The 25,457-nt window shown below is 36.4% G+C and overlaps 4 protein-coding genes across 18 annotated transcripts; 2 read left to right on the forward strand and 2 right to left on the reverse strand.

Annotated features, from left to right (window-relative positions):
* Nucleotides 1–522: 522 nt before the first annotated feature.
* On the reverse strand, nucleotides 523–3,093 carry LOC111382058 (ras-related protein RABA2a-like). Its single transcript, XM_023005925.1, has 2 exons — nucleotides 2,782–3,093; nucleotides 523–1,182 (listed from the first exon to the last, which is right to left on the reverse strand). The coding sequence occupies exons 1-2, from the start codon at nucleotides 2,944–2,946 to the stop codon at nucleotides 628–630; spliced, it is 720 nt and encodes a 239-aa protein (XP_022861693.1). The 5' UTR covers nucleotides 2,947–3,093; the 3' UTR covers nucleotides 523–627.
* Nucleotides 3,094–3,955: 862 nt separating this feature from the next.
* LOC111382069 (KH domain-containing protein At1g09660/At1g09670-like) lies at nucleotides 3,956–9,647 on the reverse strand. 5 transcript variants are annotated; one of them, XR_002700458.1, is made up of 8 exons: nucleotides 9,467–9,647; nucleotides 9,246–9,367; nucleotides 8,374–8,459; nucleotides 7,167–7,432; nucleotides 5,197–5,331; nucleotides 4,980–5,096; nucleotides 4,600–4,819; nucleotides 3,956–4,508 (listed from the first exon to the last, which is right to left on the reverse strand). XR_002700458.1 is itself a non-coding variant. In XM_023005936.1 (8 exons), the coding sequence occupies exons 2-8, from the start codon at nucleotides 9,341–9,343 to the stop codon at nucleotides 4,350–4,352; spliced, it is 1,005 nt and encodes a 334-aa protein (XP_022861704.1). In that variant the 5' UTR covers nucleotides 9,344–9,367; nucleotides 9,467–9,638; the 3' UTR covers nucleotides 3,956–4,349. The 5 variants fall into 5 exon arrangements, 4 of the variants coding, with proteins under 4 accessions (XP_022861704.1, XP_022861719.1, XP_022861712.1 ...); XM_023005936.1 differs by having other exon boundaries at nucleotides 4,600–4,743; nucleotides 9,467–9,638; XM_023005951.1 differs by having other exon boundaries at nucleotides 4,600–4,743; nucleotides 7,167–7,309; nucleotides 9,467–9,634.
* Nucleotides 9,648–10,528: 881 nt separating this feature from the next.
* On the forward strand, nucleotides 10,529–19,899 carry LOC111382093 (regulator of nonsense transcripts UPF3-like). Of its 11 annotated transcripts, XM_023006011.1 has the most exons (14): nucleotides 10,880–10,967; nucleotides 11,324–11,510; nucleotides 11,583–11,700; nucleotides 13,594–13,700; nucleotides 13,932–14,027; nucleotides 14,153–14,213; nucleotides 14,307–14,401; nucleotides 15,444–15,554; nucleotides 16,555–16,705; nucleotides 17,291–17,364; nucleotides 17,847–18,219; nucleotides 18,421–18,528; nucleotides 18,611–18,729; nucleotides 18,814–19,899. In XM_023006011.1, exons 4-14 carry the CDS (start codon nucleotides 13,674–13,676, stop codon nucleotides 18,850–18,852), a joined length of 1,254 nt encoding a protein of 417 aa, XP_022861779.1. In that variant the 5' UTR covers nucleotides 10,880–10,967; nucleotides 11,324–11,510; nucleotides 11,583–11,700; nucleotides 13,594–13,673; the 3' UTR covers nucleotides 18,853–19,899. The 11 variants fall into 11 exon arrangements, 10 of the variants coding, with proteins under 10 accessions (XP_022861763.1, XP_022861751.1, XP_022861756.1 ...); XR_002700459.1 differs by lacking the exons at nucleotides 11,324–11,510; nucleotides 11,583–11,700 and having other exon boundaries at nucleotides 10,532–10,967; nucleotides 14,115–14,213; nucleotides 18,814–19,067; nucleotides 19,231–19,899; XM_023005983.1 differs by lacking the exons at nucleotides 11,324–11,510; nucleotides 11,583–11,700 and having other exon boundaries at nucleotides 10,532–10,967; nucleotides 14,115–14,213; nucleotides 18,814–18,866; nucleotides 18,992–19,899.
* Nucleotides 19,900–20,825: 926 nt separating this feature from the next.
* On the forward strand, nucleotides 20,826–25,020 carry LOC111382151 (prolycopene isomerase, chloroplastic). Its single transcript, XM_023006038.1, has 9 exons — nucleotides 20,826–21,075; nucleotides 21,231–21,454; nucleotides 22,084–22,194; nucleotides 22,332–22,385; nucleotides 22,580–22,867; nucleotides 23,183–23,374; nucleotides 23,478–23,636; nucleotides 23,906–24,142; nucleotides 24,568–25,020. The coding sequence occupies exons 1-9, from the start codon at nucleotides 20,892–20,894 to the stop codon at nucleotides 24,880–24,882; spliced, it is 1,764 nt and encodes a 587-aa protein (XP_022861806.1). The 5' UTR covers nucleotides 20,826–20,891; the 3' UTR covers nucleotides 24,883–25,020.
* The last annotated feature ends 437 nt before the right edge of the window (nucleotides 25,021–25,457 follow it).

Consider the following 25,457-nt stretch of genomic DNA (forward strand, 5'->3'; position numbering starts at 1 on the left):
AACATGAAAACAAGATTCAATATACTGGCCGGAAAGCTCGTATAGACCAGAAAAGACTATGTTGATTGTGGATAATGGATAATCATAGTCGCTCCTGAAACGCCGGCAAAACACTTTCCCTCAAAGGTTAAAAACCTTTGATGCCCCATGCTGAATCTACAGGTTCTACTTTCCGAGTTAGTCCATAAAGTTCCAAGGGGGTTGGTATCAAACAATTCCTTTCTAGATTTAGAATGAAATTAACAAGGACAAACCTGGAGTTATTGTGAGATTAATAATACAGAAAAAAACAAGAAAAAGTCTCTCTCAAGACTTGCACAATAGCATTTGAGAATGAAGCTTCAGTTTACATGCAGACAATATGAAAGGAAACAATAAATTAAGAATAGAGAAAGCACATGGGTGGTTGGGATTGGTTTCCACTCAATGAAGTGGCCTCACGGGGTACCCCCCGGACACCCTTGTTTGCAATATGCGGGTACACCCTTGTTTGCAATATGCAATGTATGTAGCAAGACAATATCAATATAAAATAAAATACCCATTCAATCTCATAGACAAGAAAGCCTCGAACAATCAAGAACGTTTTAGCATCCAAATAATACAGAGATCTAAAATAATAGATTGTCAAAAAGAAACTGTAATGATAAGATAATCTGGGACCCGGGGAAGCTGAGAGATGAGGAAGAAACAAGACCAGTAGGACGCAGAGCAGCATGTCTTCTTCATGGGGGTCTCCTGGGGTCCAACAGCAAGGGTCTTCCCTTCTTTGAGGCTAGTAGGTGCAGGCTCATCTGAGGAGAGTGACTTCTTACTAATTATCCGATATATTTCTGAAAGGATCATTTGGAAAGCCTTCTCTACATTGCTGGCTTCCAGAGCAGACGTTTCGATGAAAGAAAGGCCTTCTTTTTCAGCAAAACCTTGAGCATCCTCTGTTGCAACAGCACGTAGATGTTTAAGATCTGTCTTATTTCCTATAAGCATAATAACAATGTTGGAGTCTGCGTGGTCCCTCAGCTCCTTCAACCACCGACTCACATTTTCAAATGTGGTTGGTTTTGTCACATCATATACAAGAAGAGCTCCCAAGGCACCCCGGTAATATGCACTTGTTATGGCTCTATACCTCTCTTGGCCAGCCGTATCCCATATTTGAGTCTTAACAGTTCTTCCCTCAACCTAAGGAGTAAATACAAGTAAACAAACACAGCACAGTAAATACATTTGGGGATCCTTTTCAACTAAATGGTGTGAGATAGAGAAAAAACATGTCTATTGAATATCGCAACGTTATTAAGCCCTTCTTTGAGTCCTATTCTTTAAAATTCATTTTTACTCAAACTCATATTCAATCACATACTCCCAATAAAATAATTTCACTTACTATTTGACATTCTAAAAAATACACCTTTTACAAAATCTATTATCAATATGGGGCTCGCATAGGGGATAAGGATATACCAATATACTGAAAATAGTAATAGAGAATTTCTTAATGTTATACGCCCACATCAAAACATCAAGATTATGTCCTAAGTCCTCATCTTTTTGCTTCAGTGATAGATGAGATTACAAGACATATCCAAGATGAGTCTCCTTCATATATATTTAGAATTATTATTATTATTATTATTATTATTTTTTAAATATTTATGGGATCTTCAAAAACATCCTTGTCTTCTAAATTAATATAGAGCTGGACAGATGATTGGATAGGGAACCAAATAAAAAGATAATAATATCTTCATTTGGAACAGGCAGTTACATAATCCAAAGGAAACTAGGGTCTGGTAAAGGTAATATCGCAAGATCAGCAAGTTTCTCTATCAATCAGATCCGACATCATTAAATCAAGAACTGTACACCAACATTTCAGCAGTCAAGCTTTGCTAACTGTCTCATTTCTTCTTCATGTTTCTTAAATTTTTACTACATTTCCTTTTCTCGAAAGCTATTTTGTTCTGATGAATAAATGTCCCCAGATTATTTGTCTCAAAGGCTCGGATTTCAGATCGCACCACAACTTATCGAATACAAAAGCTAGCCAGTCTACATATCAATTCTAGCAACTGGATATATTTTGAATGTAGTGTGAAAACTTGATACGGAGTCAATTTAGCAAAAAACAATAAAGCTCCTATTGATGAACGAGAAAACAAGTTCCTAATATACAATCTTCTATCAGCCGTCCAGTAGCCATCCGTGTTGTATATCATTGCAAGCAAATCGAAAAAAAAAATTTTGTGTGTGTGTGTGTGAGAGAGAGAGAGAGAGAGAGAGAGAGAGAGAGTCCTTTATATCCATGCCCTCAGACTCAGAGGGCTTTCAAATCTTGGCGTCCAAATGCTGTGTAGATTGAGATTCCAAAGAAATCCCAGAACAGTAAAATATGCATTAATTTTCACAGTATTTAAGTTAGATAGTTAGCATTAATAAAACGATATTTAATTTACAATTATTGAAATCTCACCTTCACTTCAAATAGAATTACAAAGGGCAATCATATCAGGTAATTCAACAGAATCTACAAAAGATCACCATTCCAAATAACATCGCCAACAAACATAAAGATCTAAATATCCTAAATTAAATCAAATAAAAGAATCACAAGAAAAATAAAATTGAACAAATTTAAGTAACATATAAACATTTATATGGAGTAAAATTCAAATCCATTGACAAGTGGCCTCGAAAGACGCATACCGACACTAAATTACTATTTTTGGTTATACACATTAATGGACACTAAAAATAGTAGTAGTAGCAGCAGCAGCGAACCTGAAGTGTACGGGTGGCAAATTCCACTCCAATTGTGGATTTTGATTCCAAACAGAATTCATTTCGGGTGAATCGGGAGAGCAAATTTGATTTGCCCACGCCCGAATCGCCGATTAATACCACCTTGAACAAGTAATCATAGTCCTCGTCCGGCCTCCTCGCCATTTATATATCTCTGATTTTTCGCTTTCCTGTGGAATCGGTCGTCAAAAATACGAAAGTTTAGGCATGAAAATGGAGGATTTTTTTATGATTGCAGAGGAGTTCTTTTTTGTTCAATTTTATGACAAAAATGCCCCTGCCTAAACGGCTTCTTTTGTTCTATCTCTTTCTCTGTCTTGCAAACATGCCCCTGACTTTTGAGATTTTCATTCCATACTCGAAAGCAAACGACTCGAGTCGCTCGCAAGCTTGGCTCATCTTGCCTCGAACTCGTTTGAACTAAGTTTGCCTATCCTTTTCCGATAAGGATCATACTTGGAGTACATAATGGACATGGTGTCCATTATGTTGAAGTAGCACAAGACCGTATCTGTGCTTCGTGGGGCCTGAGGCGAACTTCGAAATTTGGACCCTAGACTCTAAGTCGTAACAAACAATTCATTTTAAAAAAAAAAAAAATTAGAAATTTACGGAATTAAATTTGTTGACTTAAATCAACAATAAAACAACAAATAAATTTTTTGATGTTCCTTCCTTTTCTTTTCGTTAAAGTATTTATTCGTTTCTTTTGAACACATGGACATAGTGGATTTATATATATATATATAAAAAAAAAAAGGTAAAGAGGTAAAAAGTAAAAAATGGGGCCCCTAAAATTCTGGGCCTGAGGCGGAGGCCTCTTGGACCTCCCATCAGGTCCGGCTCTGAAGTAGCATAATCCTTCCAATAAACTCATCAATGATTAATTATCTCGATCAAATTATACTAAATAATGCTATAATTTAAAAAAATTAAAATAGACAGTAAAATAGTACATAATAGGTTAAGATAAAATATATATATCATCATTGAACCATGTTTTCCAAATGAGGTTGACCAAAATTGTACCTAGAAAATAGAAACTAATCATGCTTGGTGTACGTCTTGTTTACACTTCATCACGTGACAAACTGTCATTTGACAGTTAAAAAAAAATGTTTTTCACTTAATTACTTTTTGACAACAATACAGATGTCAACAAGGGTGTAAAAATGGTAAAACCTAATAGAAACTTTCAAATAATCTCAAATGTTACCAGCTTTTTCAGCTCTTGAAGATGGTAGTAATGGAGCACGAGAATAACATTATCGAAACTCATGTATAAAGCGATATAATTTATGAAATAAGAATGATATCAGATTGTCAAAAGTAAAGCAAAATTTTCTTCAATCTACTTGAAATGAAGCAGTTTCTGCCTCAGTTCCCGCCATAATGCGCAGAACCAATGCATGGAGTCATTCCATTCTGTCCCAAACAAATTTGGCTGAGTTGGTATCGATCAGCAACTTCTACGCGGATCATCAGAACGTTAATTGCAAGCAAGCAACTTCGATATAACAAAGAGACACCATTAGTATCATGCTGTGTTACATTCCTGTTTTGGCTCGTTTCATGCCATTGCTGTTAAAAGGAGACATGCTCGGGCTCATACTCGGGCTCATGCTAGGCCTTTCTTCCCTTAGCGTACCATTTAGCATAGCCAACTCTCTCAGCTGTTGCTTCTTATAAATGTCCATTGATTCATCCTGAAAGGAAAAAGGGAGAAGCAGTAAGATGCCTAAATATAAGATGAGTTTAATGATATCAAAGGGCCTACATAGATGTTCAAATCCATACCACGGGTTTTAATAGTTTTTCAAGTACTGCTACTGCATTATCCAAGCGGGCGTCTATGATATTCTCGGGAAACTCGGCCTCCACCAAAATGTGTAGTGGTTCGTTTAGGTGCTCATATCCAGGTTTGTCTTTTAGTGTCTCTTCCTAAGGAGACAGAGGACACAGTTGTGAGAAATTTGAAAAGCCATGACCGATATTCACACAACCTCTGGCCTCACAGCTGGAAAACAGTAAATTGGGTGGTAACAAAACCGGCAAAGTTTGGTGATGCCATCAAATTAAATTGTAATTAATTTATAATGAAAATCAAACAAGCACTTAGTAACATCAATGCGTTTCACAACCACGACAAATAAACCAAAAGTAAAAAGAATTGGTACCTTGAGAGAATCCTTCACTGAGCCCTGACCCCTAATATATATTCTACATTCTGTCATGGATTCAACTCTTTTCAAAGAGTTTCCACGTGGTCCCAAAATTCGGCCAACAAAATTATACTGCTCAAATTCAAGTTAGAAGTCATTTTTTTATATCATTCAACATGTGAATAAAGATAAATAACCAAAATCCATTTCGCTAAAGACTTTTTTTACATACACTTGGGTATTTCTCCACAGGAACATCCAGTCGGATAACCTTCTTCACAACTGGAGTGGTTCTTGTCCCAGGTACTGCATTCCAGTTTAGAGAAGATGGTTGAAAAGGAGCCATCTTTTGAAGGAACCTATCTTCCTGATGAAGGTACATTACACATGTGAGTTTTCCAATCAGTTTCAAGAAAATTTAGTGAGTTCCTTGCATGTAAACAAAGACTGCAGCCATCCAAAGCATTAACGTTGCCATTAGTGTCAAATACAAATTCACTGAGATCTCAGCAAGCCGCAACCTCTATTATCTGAAGCCACTTATGAACTAGTGTAAGGACTCCCATGATTAGCCAGAGTTTTGAGATACTTTAATTAATTCAGTACAACCTGATTATGGAACTTGTTAAGGAGCAAAAAGCTAAAACAAGCATTGTTATGTAATGCTTGTACTTTCATACCAATGAAGAACCATAGAGGTCTTTAGATGGATAAACAGTGACATACATATCTGAGATATAGAATGCTTAAGATATACTTGTTGACCAACAGCACACTACAGACATATTGCAAATAGGAGGATCCAAATGCTTTCGTATTTAAGCATGGCTGTCTAAAGTATTTCTCTGTTTTTTGGGTAAGTAGCACATGTATCCATTCTCATTTTCAGTATGAGACTACCACACATCAAACACGGACTATAAGAGAATGTGAGAAGTTCGGGTGCAAGGCTTATTTTATATTTACTGGGTGGGGGTGGGTAGTTACTAGTTAGGACATTTAGCCTATGTTTGGCTCATGTTTATAAACACTCAAACAACTTTTTATCTACTCATTTTAAGATCCACAGGTACTACACATTTATCCACCACTCGTTCCTCTCTATCTATAAGCTAAACTGTTTTATAAACACTCCCCAAACATGCTCTTAAAATAAGAAAGATGATGCCTCAATATAAGAAAAGAATTTTCTTTGATGAATGTCCAGATGCTAATTCAAGAAATAATATCAAGAAAGGTAACTTTCTCTAAATGGCCAACTATTGGGGATAATGTTAAGTTTATTATTTTTGAAACTTCCTTTAAATTGGCCGCAAATTTTCAACCAGAAGGAACATCTATTGCATGCTCCTTGCAGACTCGAGGAAATAATTTTAGACAGAAGCACAACTTATGATTTATATCAGAATATGCTCTGTGCATAATAACAGAAGACATAATAACACTCATGTTCAAATCCATAACATTTGACGAAAAAATTTGACCTCCAGGGGAAGAGAGATTCATATAAGACCATACTTCTATAGAAGAAAAGGGAAGTTTTGTCAAATGTTCACCTGCTTATCAAGAAAGGAAATTTTCTTTAAATTGGTTAAGGATTTTCTTATCAGAATTAATATCTATTGCCCCGGCAGACTTGAGGAAATAATCTTAAAAAGGAATCATGATTGACAATTTATGTCAGAAGCTGCTGTCTGGACTATTACAAATGACATCTTCCAAAATTAAATCTTCACAATTGACAAATTATGTCAAAAGATGCTGTCTGGACTATTACAAAAGATATCTTCCAAAATTAAATCTTAGAATTGGAAACCTAAACTTTATAAAACAATGAAGCTGGTTGACATTAATGGAACGTCTTAAAAATGATTTTAGCTGCAATAGATGCTCAGGTGATAACCACATCATTTAAGTTCTTTGGGCTGCTAAATTGCTGAAAAACTAGAGCACAGATTTAAAACAATATTCCACATATTTGACCTGCAAAGATAATATAAATAATAGACCCAAAAAAAAAAAAAAATTAAAAAAATCATCAATTCAGCAGATTGTGCTCACACTTTGATTTATTATCACAGATAAGATTAATATAGTCCATAACTAATTAAGTTTACAATCACACAGAAGATTAAATCCATCTCTACATCAAGTTATAGTCAATAGTTAAATTAACTTCCAAAATAAATAAAAACATCACACCTCAGTTTGCATGGCATTCCAAGCCATTACACTTATCGGCCCTCCATTAGGCTGTTGACCCAATGACCTATACGGATTATCATGCCCCATTTTTTCGATTTCTGTGAGCTTATTAGATACCAATCCTGATACTCGCATGATTTCTGCAAATATACGATTTATTGAAAAACAGTTCAATAAGAAATAGCAATGGAGGAATAACTGACAGAAGATAGTTGAACACCTGCAGTGGATATCCAATAAAAAATTCTGCCTCAGGTTGCAATCTGTAAAGTAAGTAATTTATCTCTATACAACTCAAAACTCAATTCAAGTACATAATTCACTGATAGAACAACAACCAGTGGCGGTATTCAATCAACAAATACATTTTTTCCAAGTATTATGATAGACATACCATGTATAACAGAATAGGGCTTGTACTGGGAGGGCTAAGTCAGTGACTCGGTGGTTAAGATTTAACAGCATTTGTGTTCCCAAAATTGTCAAATTCAGGTCTGTGCCAAATGGCAAGCTCCTAACCACCCGCTATTCAATGGGAAAAGAACTTCAAAGATCTAAAGGGTTCATAATCATAAAGCCCATGACCCCTTTTGTGCCATTATTAGTTACTATGTCACGTTTGGCAAAACTTAAATTAAATTTTGAGCTGGTCAAACATACCTTTTATCCACACATTTCATAAGATTCATAACAACAGCTCACTCATTATCCACACATTCCGTAGGATCCATAACTTATAAACGCTCCCCTATTAAAAAAAAAAAAAAAAAAAAAAAAAAAAAAAAAAAACCATTCCGCCAATTTTCATTTCAAAAAATGGGGGTCAAGCGAGGGCTAAAGGCTTCAGATTTATAGGCATCTTGTCATGCAATAACGTCAAAATTGTAGATATCACCAAACCCTCAACTCTTACCACATTATTTAGTGAAGTTCCCTGTAAATTGTTGAGGTTCCCTGTAAATTATTTCTTCATTTAGTGAATATAGATCGAGTACTGCAAGATAAATATTCGAAGAATTGTCTCGTTAAATCAAACAGCACTTGTAAGACATTTCCGTTAAGTTTGTGGATTTTCTTCCTCATTATAAAACTTAGAGCAGTGCGTTCAAAGTAGAATAACTTGGAAAAGCAAGAGGTAGACCAATAATTTCTAAAACATGAATGGTGCTATTTTTTGCCTCTCTGCCAGTAGAACATTAACGACCTTGATCTAGAAGTCTGCTGCAAACTGGGAGAATCTGCATGAATGGTGCTAATTTTTGCCTCTCAGCCAGTAAGTCTGCCAAATATCTGTCAATGTCAAACCAATCAAATCATGCATCACAATTAAGCATGCCAGTGAAAGATTACCACTAGAACATCAAAGAAATAGCCTTGTGGGGCACCTTATAAAGCCAAGCATATATAACACATTTATCGAGCATAGAATAAAGCCAATCCTATAAAAGGCGGAAATTCACACTAAGTGGCTGCAAAATACTTAAAACTTGAGAATATAGAATAGTTTATTCATTTGTCAGAAAAAAAAGGTCACTTTAGCTCTAAGTTCTTGAACATCAAATCATTTAGGCAGGTGAAAACAATAGAGTATCCAATCTAAATTTGACAGCAGAAAATGCCCTTTGATCAAGACGAGCAAGAAACTCGCATCTAATTCTTTTACAGTGAAGACTGCAACATGACACAAGCTTAAGTAATTATTATATCAATAAAAGTTCTTACTAACGTAAGAATCAAAATAAGTTTGGTTCGGTGCTAAATCTACACAATAACACATAGCCTCACAAGGAATTAGCTGATGAATGGTAAAAATCCCGTGGCTTGCGAATAGTGTAGGCAATCAACCGCAGATAACCTAGAGGACGAGGAGCAAACTTGAAAAAAGACTAAAAAATAAAAGACCATAACCGTATCAGACTATGCTCAGATTTGAACCCAACAACAAAAGTTAGAAAAACCCAACAAAAAAAAAAAAAAAAAAAGACCAAAACCTCAAGGCTAATTAGAAACACTGATGTTAACAGGAAAAAAATGAAGGAAAATATGGGAATCAGAAAAGAAGATCAAAATTCCAACCTTTCACGATCTGTAAGAGATGCAGACCTCTGAAGTGAACCATAAACCCCCGTAGGAGAGTACTGGAAGTAACTTCCCGGTGGGATTCTACTATCCATACGCCTAGTAATCACGATATATGCCTGTTAACAATCAAGTTTAGTCTGTTATCAAGAAAAATCACTCTGAAAAAGTGTCCATGTATACAAACACATATACGCGAGATAAGAAAGTGGGCTTACTGGGGTAGGTGGCTAGAAGAAAGGACCGTGAAAGAATGGAGGTGGGTTGGGTGGGGTGAAGGAAGATTCCAAGTTTGGTAACCCCCTTATGGGAACGTTCCTCTCTTGTGGGTAAGAGGAGGAAGAAGGAAAATAAATGATTATGGAAAATCCCTACAAGATAGTGGAAAGGATTCTTTGCTTTGATTTGTGTGTAACAAAATCACTGGATTTGTTTTACTTTTACATGATGATCTCATAATATTTATGCTCTGTTGGGCTCAAATTTTAATTTAAATCAAAATTAATCAATCAATTTTCACTATATTTTTTTATATTATAGATTCCACAATTTTTGATCTGTACATTCCAAAAATTTCTATTAAAAATTTTAATACCCACCAGAGAATTAAGTGCAAAATAAGTTTAGGGACCAGTTTGTGACTGACTCTATAAGTCAGGGACTGTTGTACAATATGCGCCATGAATATATTCCATTTGAGAGAAAGTAGAATCAACCCTCTGTGCATACGTATATAGGTGTACACTTCGATTCCTGAAAGATGGATTTAGCTCTTCGGTAAGTATAAGTGTACAAGCAGCCTTTCATCTTGTACCCTTGGAGGCATAACTTGTGATTTACCTCACTCACGATACTCCAGGACAGGGGGATGGGAGACTCTTAAGGTTAGGGTTTAACCTTTTTGTATATAGATGTACACGTGCGAATACGTAAAGTCACGTGCGGGATAGTTGAAAGAAAAAACACGGCGACGCTGTAGTCAGGGACTGTTGTACAATATGCGCCATGAATATATTCCATTTGAGAGAAAGTAGAATCAACCCTCTGTGCATACGTATATAGGTGTACACTTCGAATCCTGAAATATGAATTTAGCTCTTCAGTAAGTGTAAGTGTAGAAGCAGCCTTTCATCCTGTACCCTTGGAGGCATAACTTGCTATTTACCTCACTCACGATACTCCAGGACAGGGGTGATGGGAGACTCTTAAGGTTAGGGTTTAACCTTTTTGTATATAGATGTACACGTGCGAATACGTAAAGTCACGTGCGGGATAGTTGAAAGAAAAAACACGGCGACGCTGTGCACATTGTACGTCCAAGGAGGAGTCTGTCTCATCGTCTTACGCTCGCGCACTACTCTTTCATCAGTCTCTCTCTATATTTTCTTCTCTGCGACTTTCTCTGCCTACCTTTTTATGCATGGGGATTCTGAAATCGAAGTACCAATAGCGTAGAAAACCATGTCGAGCGTTGTTTAAAAATTTTCAATTCGAAAATGTAATTTCAGGGCATTTTTTAGGGGTGATCGAAGAGAAAAAAATTCAATTGAAGCGAAACTGTATTAGGGTATTGTCAAGCATGAAGGGGATGCTAGATCGAACCAAGGTTGTAGTGAGGCACTTGCCGCCGACGATTTCTAGGTCAGCTCTCATAGAGCACGTTGATTCCGGCTTCCGCGGCCGCTATCGATGGCTCTCCTTTCGGCAAGGCAGATCAAGGTCGGGGCTTGATTGTTATGCACGAGTTGTACTTTATTTTTTAATTTTTTAATAAAGTGTGTATGAATGTGCTTTGGGTGATTTGAATTTTGAATTGTGTTGGCCGGAAGTTGATATAATGTGGCAATATTTGTGTACTTCCAAATGGAGTGAAAAGTTAGGGATTTAAACGAAGGCTTGTTCAGGTAGTTATCTTGCTGTTGTTCTTCTGCTGGAGTCAGTTTCCTCCCTTACTGTGGGGAGAATGTCTGTTGCTGTTCCTACCAAAATGTTAGTGCTAGGAGTGAGCTTTAGGCTCAAGTTGGATAATGTTCTATGAAGTTATATAGGTGCTGATAAGATAATAAAATTGACAGGAAGTGATCCTCATGAGTTGTCTACAGCAGATAGGTCTAGAGGTATCTGGGTAGTGAATGGAGTAAATTGAGATGTGGTTTGCCTGGAACCATGGCGTGTGAAGCATTGGTGGAAAAAGCGGGCACTTGTGTTTGGGCACTGTGAACTGGAAGGTCTAGTTTTCTAGTTTGGTGATGTGGATTACCGGTATATACATCCTGTCATTCTAACATTTTGTGTTGTTTTCACCCGATTGCTCATTATTGTTTCTATTATCAGAGGTGTAGGAAAAAACCGATGCCATTTTTTGGCTTGGCTGAATCATCGAGTTAGCTTTCCTGTGGAAGGGAATGCTGTGCCTAACCCCATAAGGAAAGACTTTAGATTCGCTGGCTCGGTAAGAACAATCATGGTGAATTATGAGCTTAATAGGAGAAGTTATTGTCTAAATGCTGTATTGCGGGCTCTACCATGCATTTATTGCTACATGCTTTACATATTTCAAGTGATAAGATATTGCAAGCAAGGTATTGTGGTTATGAGGGGAACCACTAGTTCAATTACTGGAAACCGGTGTGAAAATTTCTCAATCGCCTGTGCAACAACTTTTTGTTTGTTCTTGTTCTTTAAAAGACAACAACCTGACTGAAATGTTTATAATTCAAATCAATCTGTACACTGAACTCAAAACTCCATGAAAAGAACCATTGAATTATTAACAGGCAGAAAGGTGGCAGTGTAGTGAAATTGGTGGTGATTGCGGTACTTATAAGTATTTAAGACGTCATTCCTGGGTTGGAACCCATAGGATTTATTAAGAAATAGTATCCACAAATCAATTATCTCCACAATAATGCTTTATGATCTCATGTTCTCCATAATTGATACGGAGTAGACTATCTAGCTTTCATCTTTCAACAGTCAATAGATGTTTTTATTATTAAGGTAGTGTTTGTTATTACAGTGCCTGGCTGTAGTTTTTGCCATTTGGTGGCTTGGATTGTTGTAGTTTGGGTTGTTGGGAATAACGTCATGTCAGTGTGTATTGTATTTGCCCCTATCCTCATTTATGCCGCCCATAGAATTGAATTAGTTTTCATGAATGGAGTGACTTTTATGAGCTTGATGGAAGAAGTTATAATTTAACACTGTCTCATGCTATTAAGCATTTGTGTGCCGTATCTTTACATTTCAGAGAAAATAAGATGCTGCTTCTAATGGTATTGAAATGGTATTGTAATTATGAGGGGAACCACTTTTTTGATTATTGTAAACCTTTGTGAGGGGTTTGAAAAGCCAATTTTGAATCTTGAGTTACATTTTCTTCGTATAGCGCCGTTCCTGGCTTCTAGGAAATTGAGGTGCTTGGATTTTTAGTCAGAAGTGCTTTAAGGGTTGTTTAACCTCTCTTGCGGGTAAATGCTGATTTTGGATTCAGCGTGACCTTTGGCAATTTGAAGGCACCTTTTTATATGGTTTGTTAAAAATGTAGTTATCAGTTTCAGACTTTACCTTAGATGAAGCTTTGATTGGTGATAGACACATGAAGGTTTCCCCCAACAAATAAATAAATAAAGGAAAAAGGTAACTGAAAAAAATTCCCGCTGAAAGACATTTTGGAATGTAACTATTGACATGGATGTGGGTGAATAGAAGTGGCAAGAAGCACAACACTGGCGAAATATTTCTCGTGTATGTTGTCATTTAGACTTTTGATTATTTCTTACCTTTTTAATGAACATTGAACTACAGTGCCATCTTTTTAAGTGAAAGCTCCATCTCTGCTTTTGAAGCCTTTTGTTTTCTCCTTCTACAAAATTATATGGTAAGTGCCAAAGAGTGCAAAACGTATAACAAATGACTTGCCAATCGAAAATGAGGCCCCCTTTACCTCTTCTTGGTTGTTTTAGAATTTTCTATCTCCTGGTTCCAATTTAACCTACAGCAAATGATGTCAAGATGTATATGAATATTTTAGGTGCTTTGTAATTTTGATGTATGCTGGTAGAGGATGACTCATGATGGAAATATATCATTACTAGCACATAATGGGGTCTATTACATTAACTTTTGACTGTCATTAATTGTTTTGCAGCATTGGGTTATCAAGGTTTTTCTTGTGGGGGGTGAATTATTACTTATTAGGAAAATCAATTTCTAGGTGTGGAAGTTCATATTTATAGGTTATTTTCCGTCCTTCCCATTAAAGAGACATGTATGTGCATTTTTTAAGGTATCTCTTGCTCCTTGTCACAATATCATCTTTGAAACCTTGCATCTCCTTTTGCAGCCTGAAGCATCCGTCCTATTCCAGAGCCTACATTGACTTTAATCAGCCAGAGAATACTATTGAGTTTGCAGAGTTTTTCAATGGCCATGTCTTTGTCAACGAGAAAGGTAGCGTTCAAGAACATACTTGAAAAATTTGCAATCATAAATTTATTATAGAAATTACAATGCTTTTTTTTATTTATCTGAAATTTTACTCTCTTATGATAGTTAAATTTTAATCCTTTTGCTTGCCGCTACTCAGCTAAATATTTTCTTGTGATGCAAAAGAATTAATGGAAAATATGTTATTTAGTTGAGGATTTCTCCTTTTCTTTATGTCTTCTGTCCTGCCTTCAGGCACCCAGTTTAAAACACTTGTTGAGTATGCTCCTTCACAGCGTGTTCCGAAGCAGTTGTCTAATAGGGATGGGCGTGAAGGGACTATATTTAAAGGTATTTAATTGGTGTGCTGATTGCATGTGGAATACATGCTATCACCTCCTTTTTGCAATCCATGTTAATTTGTTGATGAAAATGTAGATCCTGAATATTTGGAGTTCCTTGAATTTCTTGCAAAGCCTATCGAGAATCTTCCCAGTGCAGAAATACAGTTGGAGAGGAGGGAAGCAGAACGAGCTGGTTGGTGTTGATTACTTTTAAGCTCGCCCATCCTTTCAAGATAACAAATATGTAGGACGACAATAGTTTCATTTTCATTTTTAGTTGCAACAGTTCTTCATTTTATTTTAGGTGCTCCAAAGGATATTCCTATAGTTACCCCTTTAATGGACTATGTTCGGCAGAAAAGAGCTGCAAAGATTGGTCGGGTAGGAAATTTTACTATTTTTTTACTCAAAAGTGTCTCTCTCTCTCTCTCTCTGAAATTTATCTTAGCAGCTGTATCACTCGTTGATAAGAAATGACAATCATCTCTTTGTGGAATGATTTCTGAGTAGAGTTATCTAGGTCTTCAAGTTGATTATTTCTTGGCATTTTAACTTGCATCAGTTTGGTTATATTTTGTTTTACGCAATTGTCAAGTTTGTGTGAGCAATGAAATATTTCAATCATTGGTTGAAAAAATGTGTGACAGAGCAAGTAGTTAGAGAACATTTGAGTGACAGCTTCTTCTTCTTTTTTCATTAATGCTGTTGTAGTCCTATCTGTTTGTATGTTGATATTTGCATATTCAAACTATTAATTCCATGTTTAGGCTGGAAAACAGATTTGTCCCAAATAGAGACTGGAACTTCAGGGTGAAAATTCTGTTGCACTGAAAATATAAGCTACTGTGTGATATGGAGGGTTTTGGGGGCTTATGCTATGAGAACTTTTTAAGCTAATATTGATTTCTTATTTGTATAAGGTTTTTATTGGTTGAGGTGAGAGAGGGCTGAAAACGAGAAGGATGTGGAGACAAGGATACAACACTTCTGGTAATATTGTTAATAGGATTTTCTGTAGAGATTTACTTGTGGAGTGTGAGGAGATTTTTTCTTCAATTATTAGGTCATAGCTCTCAAAAAAGGGGTAAAATGACAATTTGAAGCCTGCATCCAATGCAGCTAAATGTTCAGTGTTCTTACAAGTTGTTAACAAAATGTAAGGGCCAAATTTATTTTGAATCATAATAATGGCACTTTTGAATCTTGAGGATTTTTGATAGCTCCTGTTCTGCTTATGCACTATTTGTCATTATTTTAGATATTATTGGAAGTTAGTAGTTTTCTAAACTTTTTATAGATTTCAATTTTTTCACGAATAATTGTATGGTTATCTACTTGTTATTTTGTCAATGGCTCACACCCATGTGGAACTCCCACATTAACTCCGACCTCATTCTCCTAATCTCTTGTCAACCTCTGACAGAGGGTGTTGTTGAATGGGAAGCCAGCAAGAAGAGTTACTGGAGTGTTATCCAAGAGTTCTGGTTCAGGTTCTTCAAAACGAGGCTCAGAAAAGTGGACTTCTACCACCATGGTATATAGATATATTTTATTTAGATTTTTGGCTAAAACTGTTGATGCTGATTTTATTGCTGAAAACAGTTCGCTTTCCATCAGTAGCACTTTTCTTTCGGCAGTTTTAGATGGCCCAAAATTTTTTTAATGTGGCTGATGGATGTCGCGTCGTTTTCAGATATACTGTTTCTTTCCTTAGTTCTATTTATATGATTGCTCAGGTTGGTGTCTATTTACTGTGTTGAATGCAACTAATACATCATACTTGTGATTCATGAAAGTGAAATGTTTTCTAACTCTAGATTGTTCTGACATTTGAGTTCTAGATGTGCCTGGTGTATACCGTAGTTTCCATATTTAAAAAAGTAGAAAAAACGTGAAGTGATTTACCAAATGAACATGGTATCTACATTAAAGTCAATTAAACTCTTACGTTATAAAGAGTTCTAATTGCGATTCTACAATTATTTAACTAGAATTTTTTCTTGAAAATAGTACTTCCTTATCTACAAAAACAATTAGAAAGTCTTTAACCAAATATATTTTTGCTTTATAGCTTATTGAAAAACATGTAAAACATGTAAAGACACCATTAATTTCCATGTGGTATGAAGGTTAACAAAAAATGATTTTTATCGCTCTGATGGGCCACACTAAAAGTTTTTCTACTTTTGGGATTGTTGCTGGATTGTTCACCGGTTGGACATCTTTTTGAAGTCTCCTGTTCTTTGATTTCTTTATGAACATGAGGACTTATAGTTCTGACTTTCGATGATGTAATACTTTTGGATTAACTTTTACATTCTTTTTTTCTTTGGTATACATGCATTTGCATTTATTGTCATATTTCATCAGAAATTCTTTGGAGGATGGTACAGGATCCATTTTTGTGGCTTGGTCATAAGTCATTAACGGTCATAAATTCCTTCAATGGCGTAGAAACTATTTGTTGGACGCTTTTGGTGCATTTGTAGTTATAACTCATTAACCTTCTACTCACTCAGATATCTTATGAACAGTATGTTTTGAGAGATAGCTCGAAGTCTGCAATTGGGAAAGACAAGTCAACGAATAAACTTGTTCCTAAACGAGATGATCAGCAACTCTCCAAGATGTCTGTAAGTTCAGCTGCAGCATCTGGAACTGCTGATGCATTGGATAAGGAAAGTGGTACGATTTGATATTAAATTTATTGTTTAATGATGATTTTATATTTCCTTGCTATTTATGGTGTTGGTATTCACTTGTGCTATATTCTAAAGGTGGGTTGCATTGCATTCTGACTTTACTAGCTTGTTTCATATTGGATGATATTACTTGTGTATTCATGTGTCCTAAAACTTTTCTTATTATTAGCAGAAATTATCTGGCCAAATGTCATAAACCATTCCTTCCTTTCTTATCTAACATGTATGGAGTTGATGGGCCAGTGATGGACTAATTCTTTGCACTTTATACATTTGTATCTGAAATTCATTGTTCACAAGCTACTATTTAGAGTTACCTAGAGTTTTATAGTTCTTTGTTCTCATCTCAGTTGAGTTCTATTTTTGTAGCTATTCTTGTACTTGTGCGTGTTGTTGTTTTGGAAAAACATCAATTTAGATCTGTCCTATGGTAATAGCAATGCTACTTTTTGAGTTACCGTATAGTCTTTCTGACAATGAGTTATTGGTTCGGTCTTTCCAAAGTCTTTTAATCTGTTGTTACTTTGATGCCATTGCATTTCATGTGATGCTATTTGATGCGTTGCAGAAGGCTCAAGACCAAATGTAACTGGGAAGAAGAAGATCCTGCTTTTGAAGGGGAAAGAAAAGGAAATTCCCATTGTGAGTTAATGTCTTGGTTTATAACATAATAAGCGTGTTACTCTAAAATGAGAAAAGACCAAAATTTTAGGAAAATGTGGACCACAAACATTGTCCCCTAGTTCCTTTCAGAGTTCTTGGTAGTTCGAGTATGCGTGGGCTTTTACCAAAGGTGTATGGAGAATTATTTTTCTGCTTTGATCAGTAAGGGGACTGAGAGTATGGATCGGTATATCATACAATACTAGTGTCTCCTTTACCTTACCACCTAGTAAATATTTTGTATGCATGAAGTAGTTTTTCATTCTTGCAGTAAATATAGTTGAATGAATATGTACCAATTACCATTTTTGCTTGTAGAATTTCAATGTCCATTTTAAAAAGTGAAAGGAAAACGCATAGGTTTCTGTTCTATTCTTCTGTAGGATTCTAGTACTCCAACACTACAACAAACTGCTGCATCTTCAGCTAATTTTTCTCATTATTTAACTGTTTTTCATCAGAACCAGCGACTTGAAACTAGTGGAAGGATCATCAGGAGCATTCTTCTGAATAGGGATAGTCGTCAGAATCAATCGGAATATGTACCTCAATCTGAACTGCAAACCCACACCCCAGATCAGGACAGGGATAAGAGACCTCCTCGGCCCCCAAGTCTCCATCGGAAGGATTCAAGTGGAGCTTCTGGAGATAAGGTTTTTGGCAATGATTTGCAGGGTATCCACTCTGAGAAGCTGGAAAGACGAACAAGAAATAAGGATAGGCCTGATCATGGCGTTCAGACTCCTGTTCAGTGTTCAAATGGCTCACGTTCTAGTGATAGGTCTCTTACATCTTTTACTTCCCAAACATTCCAAGTAAAAGATTCCACCGAAGGTTGGGTCACTGGACTATATATTTTGTATTTTGGTTGCAACTTGTTTAATTTACTGAAATTAAAATTTTCAACTTCCAACCCACTTTTTTCTGCTGAGAAATTATATCTTTTCCTAATATTCTAACGTGTGTGTGTGTGTTCCTTTTTTTTTTTTTTTTCTGTCTATTTCATAGCTCTTATATTTACATTTAATGTCATAGATTTTCTAGGAACTCATGCAGATATAAAGCATGATATGTTAGTTGCACGTGGCAGTGAGTTGAGATACACAGGAAGTGGTCGTGGCAGTCATTACTCTGTTGACGTTGGTTAGTTTTGCCTGGAGCATTAAGTGATTTATTATGCTAACAGGCATACTTTGCATACTGATGTCTTTGTGAATTACTATAGTTTCTTACAGGTGTCGTGGTCGCCGTGGATCACTGCATGATGTCAAGGATGCAGGTGGCTCTTCCCTTGTGGAGAGCAAACCCTTGAAAAGAGTCTCTTCTGTCCATGGTTCCCACGAGGTATGCATTCTAAACTTCTGACCATGAACAAGTTTACACTGCTATTTTTCATGTCCCTTATTCTATTATTCTGTTTAATTACAGAAACAAGTGTGGGTCCAAAAGTCTTGTTCTGGTTCGTAGGTTTGTTACTAATGGTGAGCTTCACTCTTTGTTAATTATCTTCTTGCGCATCTTTTGGTAGGAACATTATTTTCGTCCCTTCTATAATGGACACTAGCATTTGTAGTTTATCAAATGGGATAATTGTATGTGTAATCAGGTCAGGTCTGGGTTGGTCCAAATTTGACCTGGTGATCAGTGGGGATTGGAGCTGTTTAATGACAGGCTTTGCGAGAGTTAGTTTCAGTGTTTATTAGCTTATTGTTTCTGCAATTTTTGCAATAAAAAATGATTATTTGTTCTTGTTTTGGTACTTAAAATGAAACTAAGAATCTTGAAAAACTGCTTTTGAGTTTTGACTACCTTATTTTGCAATAATCTGGGAAGATGCTTTTGCAGTGGAACCCTTGGTCAATTATAATATTGAAGCATACATTTGATAACTGGATTTCTCTCTTGCAAGTGAGCATATCCTTTGGGCGCAAGGTTGGAGGAGTCGGACAATTCTTACTCGAGGAATGCAGATGGCTTCGGTTTTACCTAAATGCCACGGATGCCGGCATATATATTCTGCTAAATGGGTTGACAACCCTAGACGTAAGACCAAAGAATTGATAATGTGATTATAGTAACATATAACACCACCATTTTCATCGGTGGTTATACTCATTGGCAGGACCATGTATACTCCGTTCTTGCCATTGACTCAGCTGGTCATCTTGATATCTAGCTTCTTAGACAGACGGTTTATATTTGCTGAACTGTATATAAAAATTTGGCATGACATGTAAATGTACGGCCTAGTTATTGCGTTTGTGGAAGCAATCTGCCGTGTGGTTTGGTGAAAGTACTTAATATAGCTCCAGGGGTACCCATAATGAGGTTTGTCTAAGATTAGAGCTCGAATTTCATGTGCAATTGCACCCCTCGGAGTCCAATGGAAAAATGTTATTAGAGATGTGGGATTTGAGTTTTGTTTTGACAATGCTGATGTTGGTGTGGATGCTTGTAGAACGAGCTATCGATGGTTAATGGTTTGATGTGTTAAATTTATTTATTTTCGTCTTAGATTTCTTTTTGTAAAATGCTCCTGTGCTTTTATTTCAGTCTCAGTCACAGAAAATCTGGCCACAGTATGACTGGGTCGACTGGGTCGAGAATTAAAGATGTATCCAAATTATGCAGTGTTTCATGTCGTTAACAACGTTTCCAAATGTGCCTCGGTGATTAGGGATATTAAGTGAGACGAGCTGAGGACACAAACCAAGCAATGTCTCACACGAGTTGGCTCATCTTACAAACCGAGATTTTCATGATCAATGAACTTCAACAATTGCAAGACTTTTGATGGGTAACAATGAATCACTGGCAAATATTTCATCCTTCTATCTCAATGACGTAAACTCTTCAGTAGAATTAAAAAATTTCATGGCATCACTAAATGAACTTTCTCGCACTATTGATTCTCACAAGAATGTTTAATTTGATTTCTAATTTCGTTGATTGTTAATAAATAGAAGATTGATGGTAAATATATGGCACATTATTTACAGAATGAAAATGAAAAATAGAGTTGTTATGAGTTCCACACAAGAGATAGAAATTCAAAAATGGTGACTTGATATGATAGATAATGATTATATTTTTCATTTTAATGAGATAAAAATGGGGCTCAAACAGAATCATGATTAAAAAATAAGGAAAAATTTTAAATTTATATGTAATATTATTTTATTAAAAATGTGTGGTTGAAAGAAGAGAGAAAAATGCATTTTATAAAAAATAGGGATCAAATGTGTGATTGTTTCCTATGTTTAAAATTCAATTTAAAAAATAAATAAATAAATAAATATATATATATATATATATAGAGAGAGAGAGAGAGAGAGAATTATTCAAAAGAAAAAGAAAAAACTCCACCACATATTGAATCCCGCGTTTAACAAGCGCCACGTCACTAGTCATCCTCTAACTCGAAGTTACAAAAATCAATATCATCTCTCTCACATAGACACACACATAGTACTCAGTACTTTGCGCCTTTCAGGTGAAATTCATCCATGGCGTTAGGGAGTAGCAGTATTAATTTCACGCCTGACTTTATTCAACTCAGACGACCCCGTTCCACTTTTAACTCGAAATGCAGAAGCCGGACGCTTTTGCCGCGAAGTTCCAACAACGCCTCTGAGCCTTACTCCAACGGCTATCCTTCTACAACACTTACTCAAAACAAGCCCTTCCAAGGTTTAATTACATGTTTTATACTTAGGGAGAATTTTAGACGTTGATATCTGATAGATTGTTGCCCAAGATTGAGGTTAGAAGTAGAATTTACCTTGCAACATAAATGGGGTCTAACTCTGAGGAACATTTTAATGTGACTGCAGTATGATGTGCAGGCAAGCCAGAGGCAGATGTTATTGTTATAGGGAGTGGCATTGGAGGATTGTGCTGTGCAGGACTTCTGGCTAGATACAAGCAAGATGTTTTGGTATTGGAAAGCCATGATTTGCCTGGGGGTGCTGCTCATTCTTTCGAGATTAAAGGCTACAAGTTTGATTCTGGCCCCTCTTTGTTCTCTGGGTTTCAATCAAGAGGTCCTCAGGCCAACCCTCTTGCACAAGTAATCAAATTTGTATATATATTTTTGGTTCATCTTGTTAACTTGTAAATATGATGAATAGAATTCAAGAATGGTTTAAGGCCTTAAATTTCTTTGTTAGACATGAAAGGATTCTTATGCCTATAATTAAGAACCTGCATGTAGAGTATATTATTGCGAAATTTTTTGCAGGTATGAATGGAGACAGTTCATATTTCATTTGCTATACTTTTGTAGCAGAACGAACTCAGGAAGAGAATGAAGACTTAAACAATCAAACCTGGTTCTAACAAAAGAAAGGATTGTAGTTTTAGACCACAGTTTGCCGGAATCAACACATGGCAGTTGGCATAGTGTTGGAATCATGAGTAAAATCTTACGAGCAGTTTCTAGTGATTAAACTATGAGAAAATTAATTTAATAACTTCCATGAATTTTTGTCATTGCTAATAAAAATATTTGGTGGAAATTTTGTTGTTTCTTATTACCTATTTCAAGCATGCATTTATTCACTTAGGTAACTAGATTCACCATGTGTTGGCAACCGAATATTTTCCTTAAATGATACATATTGGATGAAAATCTCATAATTTGAATTATGATGGTTTTATGCAATAATATAGATTTCACCATTCTTGAATGATTTGCAGGTTCTTGATGCATTGGGCGAATCACTTCCCTGTGCAACCTATGATTCATGGATGGTATACATACCTGAAGGTGAATTCTTGTCATGCATTGGCCCAACTGAATTTTTCAAGGTAAAATTTCATTCTCCAATCTCTTCTCATGTTTGTAATTGCAAACAGTATCCCCTATTCTTTGCAAGCATTCCATTTGTGAGTCGTAAGTCTCGACTGAAGGAAGTTACTAATTATTTAATTGAATTATTCTTCAGGATCTTGAGAAGTATGCAGGTCAAAATGCAGTGCAAGAATGGAGAAAACTTCTTGTGGGTATCTCTTATTTTCTTTTAAATTTGTATGTACATGTATGTATCCATCATATGAAATTCATTTTGCAAATGTTTGAATGGGACGTCTTGAACATATTGGACTTCATGCATGAAATTTCAATATATTTTTGTTTATCCGTTTTCATGCATGTATATCTGCTAATTGAATATAAAATGTATGTCTTCCTCAGGATGCAGTACTTCCATTATCTGCAGCTGCAATGGCCCTACCCCCTCTGTCTATCCGAGGTGACTGGGGTGTTCTTTCGACTGCCGGGGCTAGATATGCACCCTCTCTCTTGAAATCTTTTGCTCAAATGGGACCTCAGGGAGCCCTTAGTGCTACTAAGCTTCTTAGGCCTTTCTTGGAGATCATTGACTCCTTAGAGCTAAAAGATCCTTTTATACGAAATTGGGTGGATCTTCTGTCATTTTTACTTGCAGGAGTGAAATCAGATGGCGTGCTTGCTGCAGAAATGGTAACCATTTTTTGTAAAGCTGCAAAGTACATTTCGAAATTTCCAGTTTGTTATGCACATCTCTTCCTTTAAGAGCTTATTTCACGCTTGCTTAAGGTTGACTGAATTGAACTTCCATGACTTCATATGAACTTGGAGCTTATCAGATAATTTGAACGTTTGGCTGAAAAGATCTCAATTTGTTTTAAGCGAGTAAATTTTTGATTCCATGTTCTTTTTTCCTCCAACTGACTTAAAATTACATCATCCAATCATATATGGAAACATAACATCACTCTGTTAAAGACTGGTATGACTAAGCTCCTGTATTTTCAGATATACATGTTTTCAGAATGGTACAAACCTGGTTGCTGTTTAGAGTACCCTCTTCATGGCAGCGGGGCAGTTGTTGATGCTCTTGTCCGAGGACTACAGAAGTTTGGTGGTCGTCTCTCTCTCAGAAGCCATGTAGAGAATATTGTTGTTGAAGATGGTCGAGCTATAGGAGTGAGGCTAAGAGGTGGACAAGTGAGTCGTTAAAATAGAAACAACTTATATCTATACCGAGATTCTTAGACATATATAATTTTGCTTCTTAAATGAAAACTGGGAAGAAAATTATTTACTGCAGTTTGTACGCGCTAAAAAAGCTGTTGTCAGCAATGCATCAATGTGGGACACGTTGAGTTTATTGCCTAAGGAAGTTGTTCCGAAGTCTTATCAGGAAAGGATTAAGACGACTCCCCAATGTGAATCATTTATGCACCTACATTTGGGTTTTGATGCTAAGGTAAGATACTGTACAATCTCAGCTATATTTCGTTATGAGCACAGTTTCTTTGTCAAAAATGGTTAGATAATTTTTCTATCTATTAATAAAAAATTTATGTCCGCAAATGTTTCCTACTTTTCATTAATGGTGTCACAGGACAAATATTTCTGCTTGTGTTACCTGTATTGTTTATGAATTATCCTGCTTCTCTTCCTCAATGGCAAGTTTATTGCCCCCTGGTTTAGTTCTTAAAATCTACACTCTTAAAAAAATGATTCAATGAATAGGGTATACGTGAAGACCTGGGAATCCATCATATAGTTGTAAATGGTTGGGAGAGAGGAGTCGATGCTGATCAGAATGTCGTTTTAATCTCTGTACCAAGTGTGCTAAGTCCCGATCTTGCTCCACCTGGGAAACATGTGTTGCATGCCTATACACCAGGAACTGAACCATTTGAACTTTGGGAAGGACTTGACCGAAGAAGTAACGAGTACAAGGAACTCAAGGCTCAACGATCTGAGGTATTCTTATTGACTGTTCATTTTGCTTTGTCGCCCTGACCAGCTTTCATGCTTGAAATTTGGTTCGATTCTATGATAATGTTTTCTAAATGAAAGCTTTCCAGTTAGTTCCTAGAGCATGTTCTTCTTTAACTCTGTGTAGTGATACTGGTATCTAATCCTCTTACCACAAGGGAATTTTGGCATACAGTGTTAGACTATACTACAGTATAGTCTTTGAAGATGATCTTATAGTATTACACCTTACAATTCTATGAATTAAAAACATTCTTTAATTCCTGGCATCTAATCTTTCTCACCACAGGGGATGTTTGGCATACAGTATTAGACTATGTTATGCAGTACGAGTCTTCGGAGATGGTCTTATACTTTTCCTCCGTACAATTCTTTGAATTAAAAATGTTCTTTAATTCTGTTAACAACAGGTATTGTGGAAGGCTGTAGAGCGTGCACTTGGTCCAGGTTTTGATCATAGCAAGTGTGAGGTCAAGTTAGTAGGGACACCGTTGACACATAAAAGGTTTCTTCGAAGGAATCGGGGAACTTATGGACCAGCTATAAAAGCGGGTAAAAACTCGTTTCCTGGACATTCAACTCCAATCACACAACTCTATTGCTGCGGGGATTCAACATTTCCTGGCATCGGTGTCCCTGCAGTTGCAGCCAGTGGTGCCATTGTGGCTAATTCACTGGTTTCTGTGTCTCAACACTCGGAGCTTCTCGATGCGGTCGGAATATAACATTCATCGGTTCGTTTAATATTTTTTCCTGAAATCTGTGGATACATAATTCATAAACGCTGTTAATCTTTCATTGTTACAGCAAAATGTCATACTAGTTGAGTTCACTTAAATGTACATGCATTATTTTATAAGGCATTGCCACGCGTAAACGCTATGTGGACAAATATGTTTGAGCTAGCTCTACCTCGACTCTATTAATGGAGAAAATTTTTGGTGGGATTGTCACACCATCCAACTTGATGCGATCGCCAAACGGGGAGCCACCACCTCATCAGGTGGCTTTAGGGTTTAATATGTTTGAGCTAGCTCTACCTCGACTCTATTAATGGAGAAAATTTTTGGTGGAATTGTCACACCATCCTACGTGATGCTATCGCCAAACGGGGAGCCACCACCTCATTTGGGTGGCCCATCCTCATCCTCATCCTCACCCTCACCCATTGAGGTGAGGTCACCTCAACGGTGCACGGCTCCACCGACGTTTTTCTCTAATGGCTAATTTTTCCATAATACACTCAGAATTATTTGTTTGCTTCAAAAGGCCCAAATGAGCTGGGCCCACAAATCGGATC

The sequence above is a fragment of the Olea europaea genome, chromosome 3, assembly GCF_002742605.1.
Source record: "Olea europaea var. sylvestris chromosome 3, O_europaea_v1, whole genome shotgun sequence".
Lineage (NCBI taxonomy): Eukaryota > Viridiplantae > Streptophyta > Magnoliopsida > Lamiales > Oleaceae > Olea > Olea europaea.

Coding starts and splice junctions, on each gene's coding strand:
- LOC111382058 (XM_023005925.1), bottom strand. CDS start 2,946: ATGGCGAGGAGGCCGGACGAGGACTATGATTACTTGTTCAAGGTGGTA. Junction 1,183..2,781: donor TTGCCACCCGTACACTTCAG/GTTCGCTGCTGC, acceptor TTTACTCCTTAG/GTTGAGGGAAGAACTGTTAA.
- LOC111382069 (XM_023005936.1), bottom strand. CDS start 9,343: ATGGATAGTAGAATCCCACCGGGAAGTTACTTCCAGTACTCTCCTACG. Junction 5,332..7,166: donor GGAATGCCATGCAAACTGAG/GTGTGATGTTTT, acceptor TACCTTCATCAG/GAAGATAGGTTCCTTCAAAA. Junction 5,097..5,196: donor CTGTGGAGAAATACCCAAGT/GTATGTAAAAAA, acceptor GAATTTGAGCAG/TATAATTTTGTTGGCCGAAT.
- LOC111382093 (XM_023005966.1), top strand. CDS start 10,828: ATGAAGGGGATGCTAGATCGAACCAAGGTTGTAGTGAGGCACTTGCCG. Junction 14,028..14,114: donor TGAAGGGACTATATTTAAAG/GTATTTAATTGG, acceptor ATGAAAATGTAG/ATCCTGAATATTTGGAGTTC. Junction 18,220..18,420: donor AGTAAAAGATTCCACCGAAG/GTTGGGTCACTG, acceptor TTAATGTCATAG/ATTTTCTAGGAACTCATGCA.
- LOC111382151 (XM_023006038.1), top strand. CDS start 20,892: ATGGCGTTAGGGAGTAGCAGTATTAATTTCACGCCTGACTTTATTCAA. Junction 22,386..22,579: donor AAGAATGGAGAAAACTTCTT/GTGGGTATCTCT, acceptor TGTCTTCCTCAG/GATGCAGTACTTCCATTATC. Junction 23,637..23,905: donor ATTTGGGTTTTGATGCTAAG/GTAAGATACTGT, acceptor TTCAATGAATAG/GGTATACGTGAAGACCTGGG.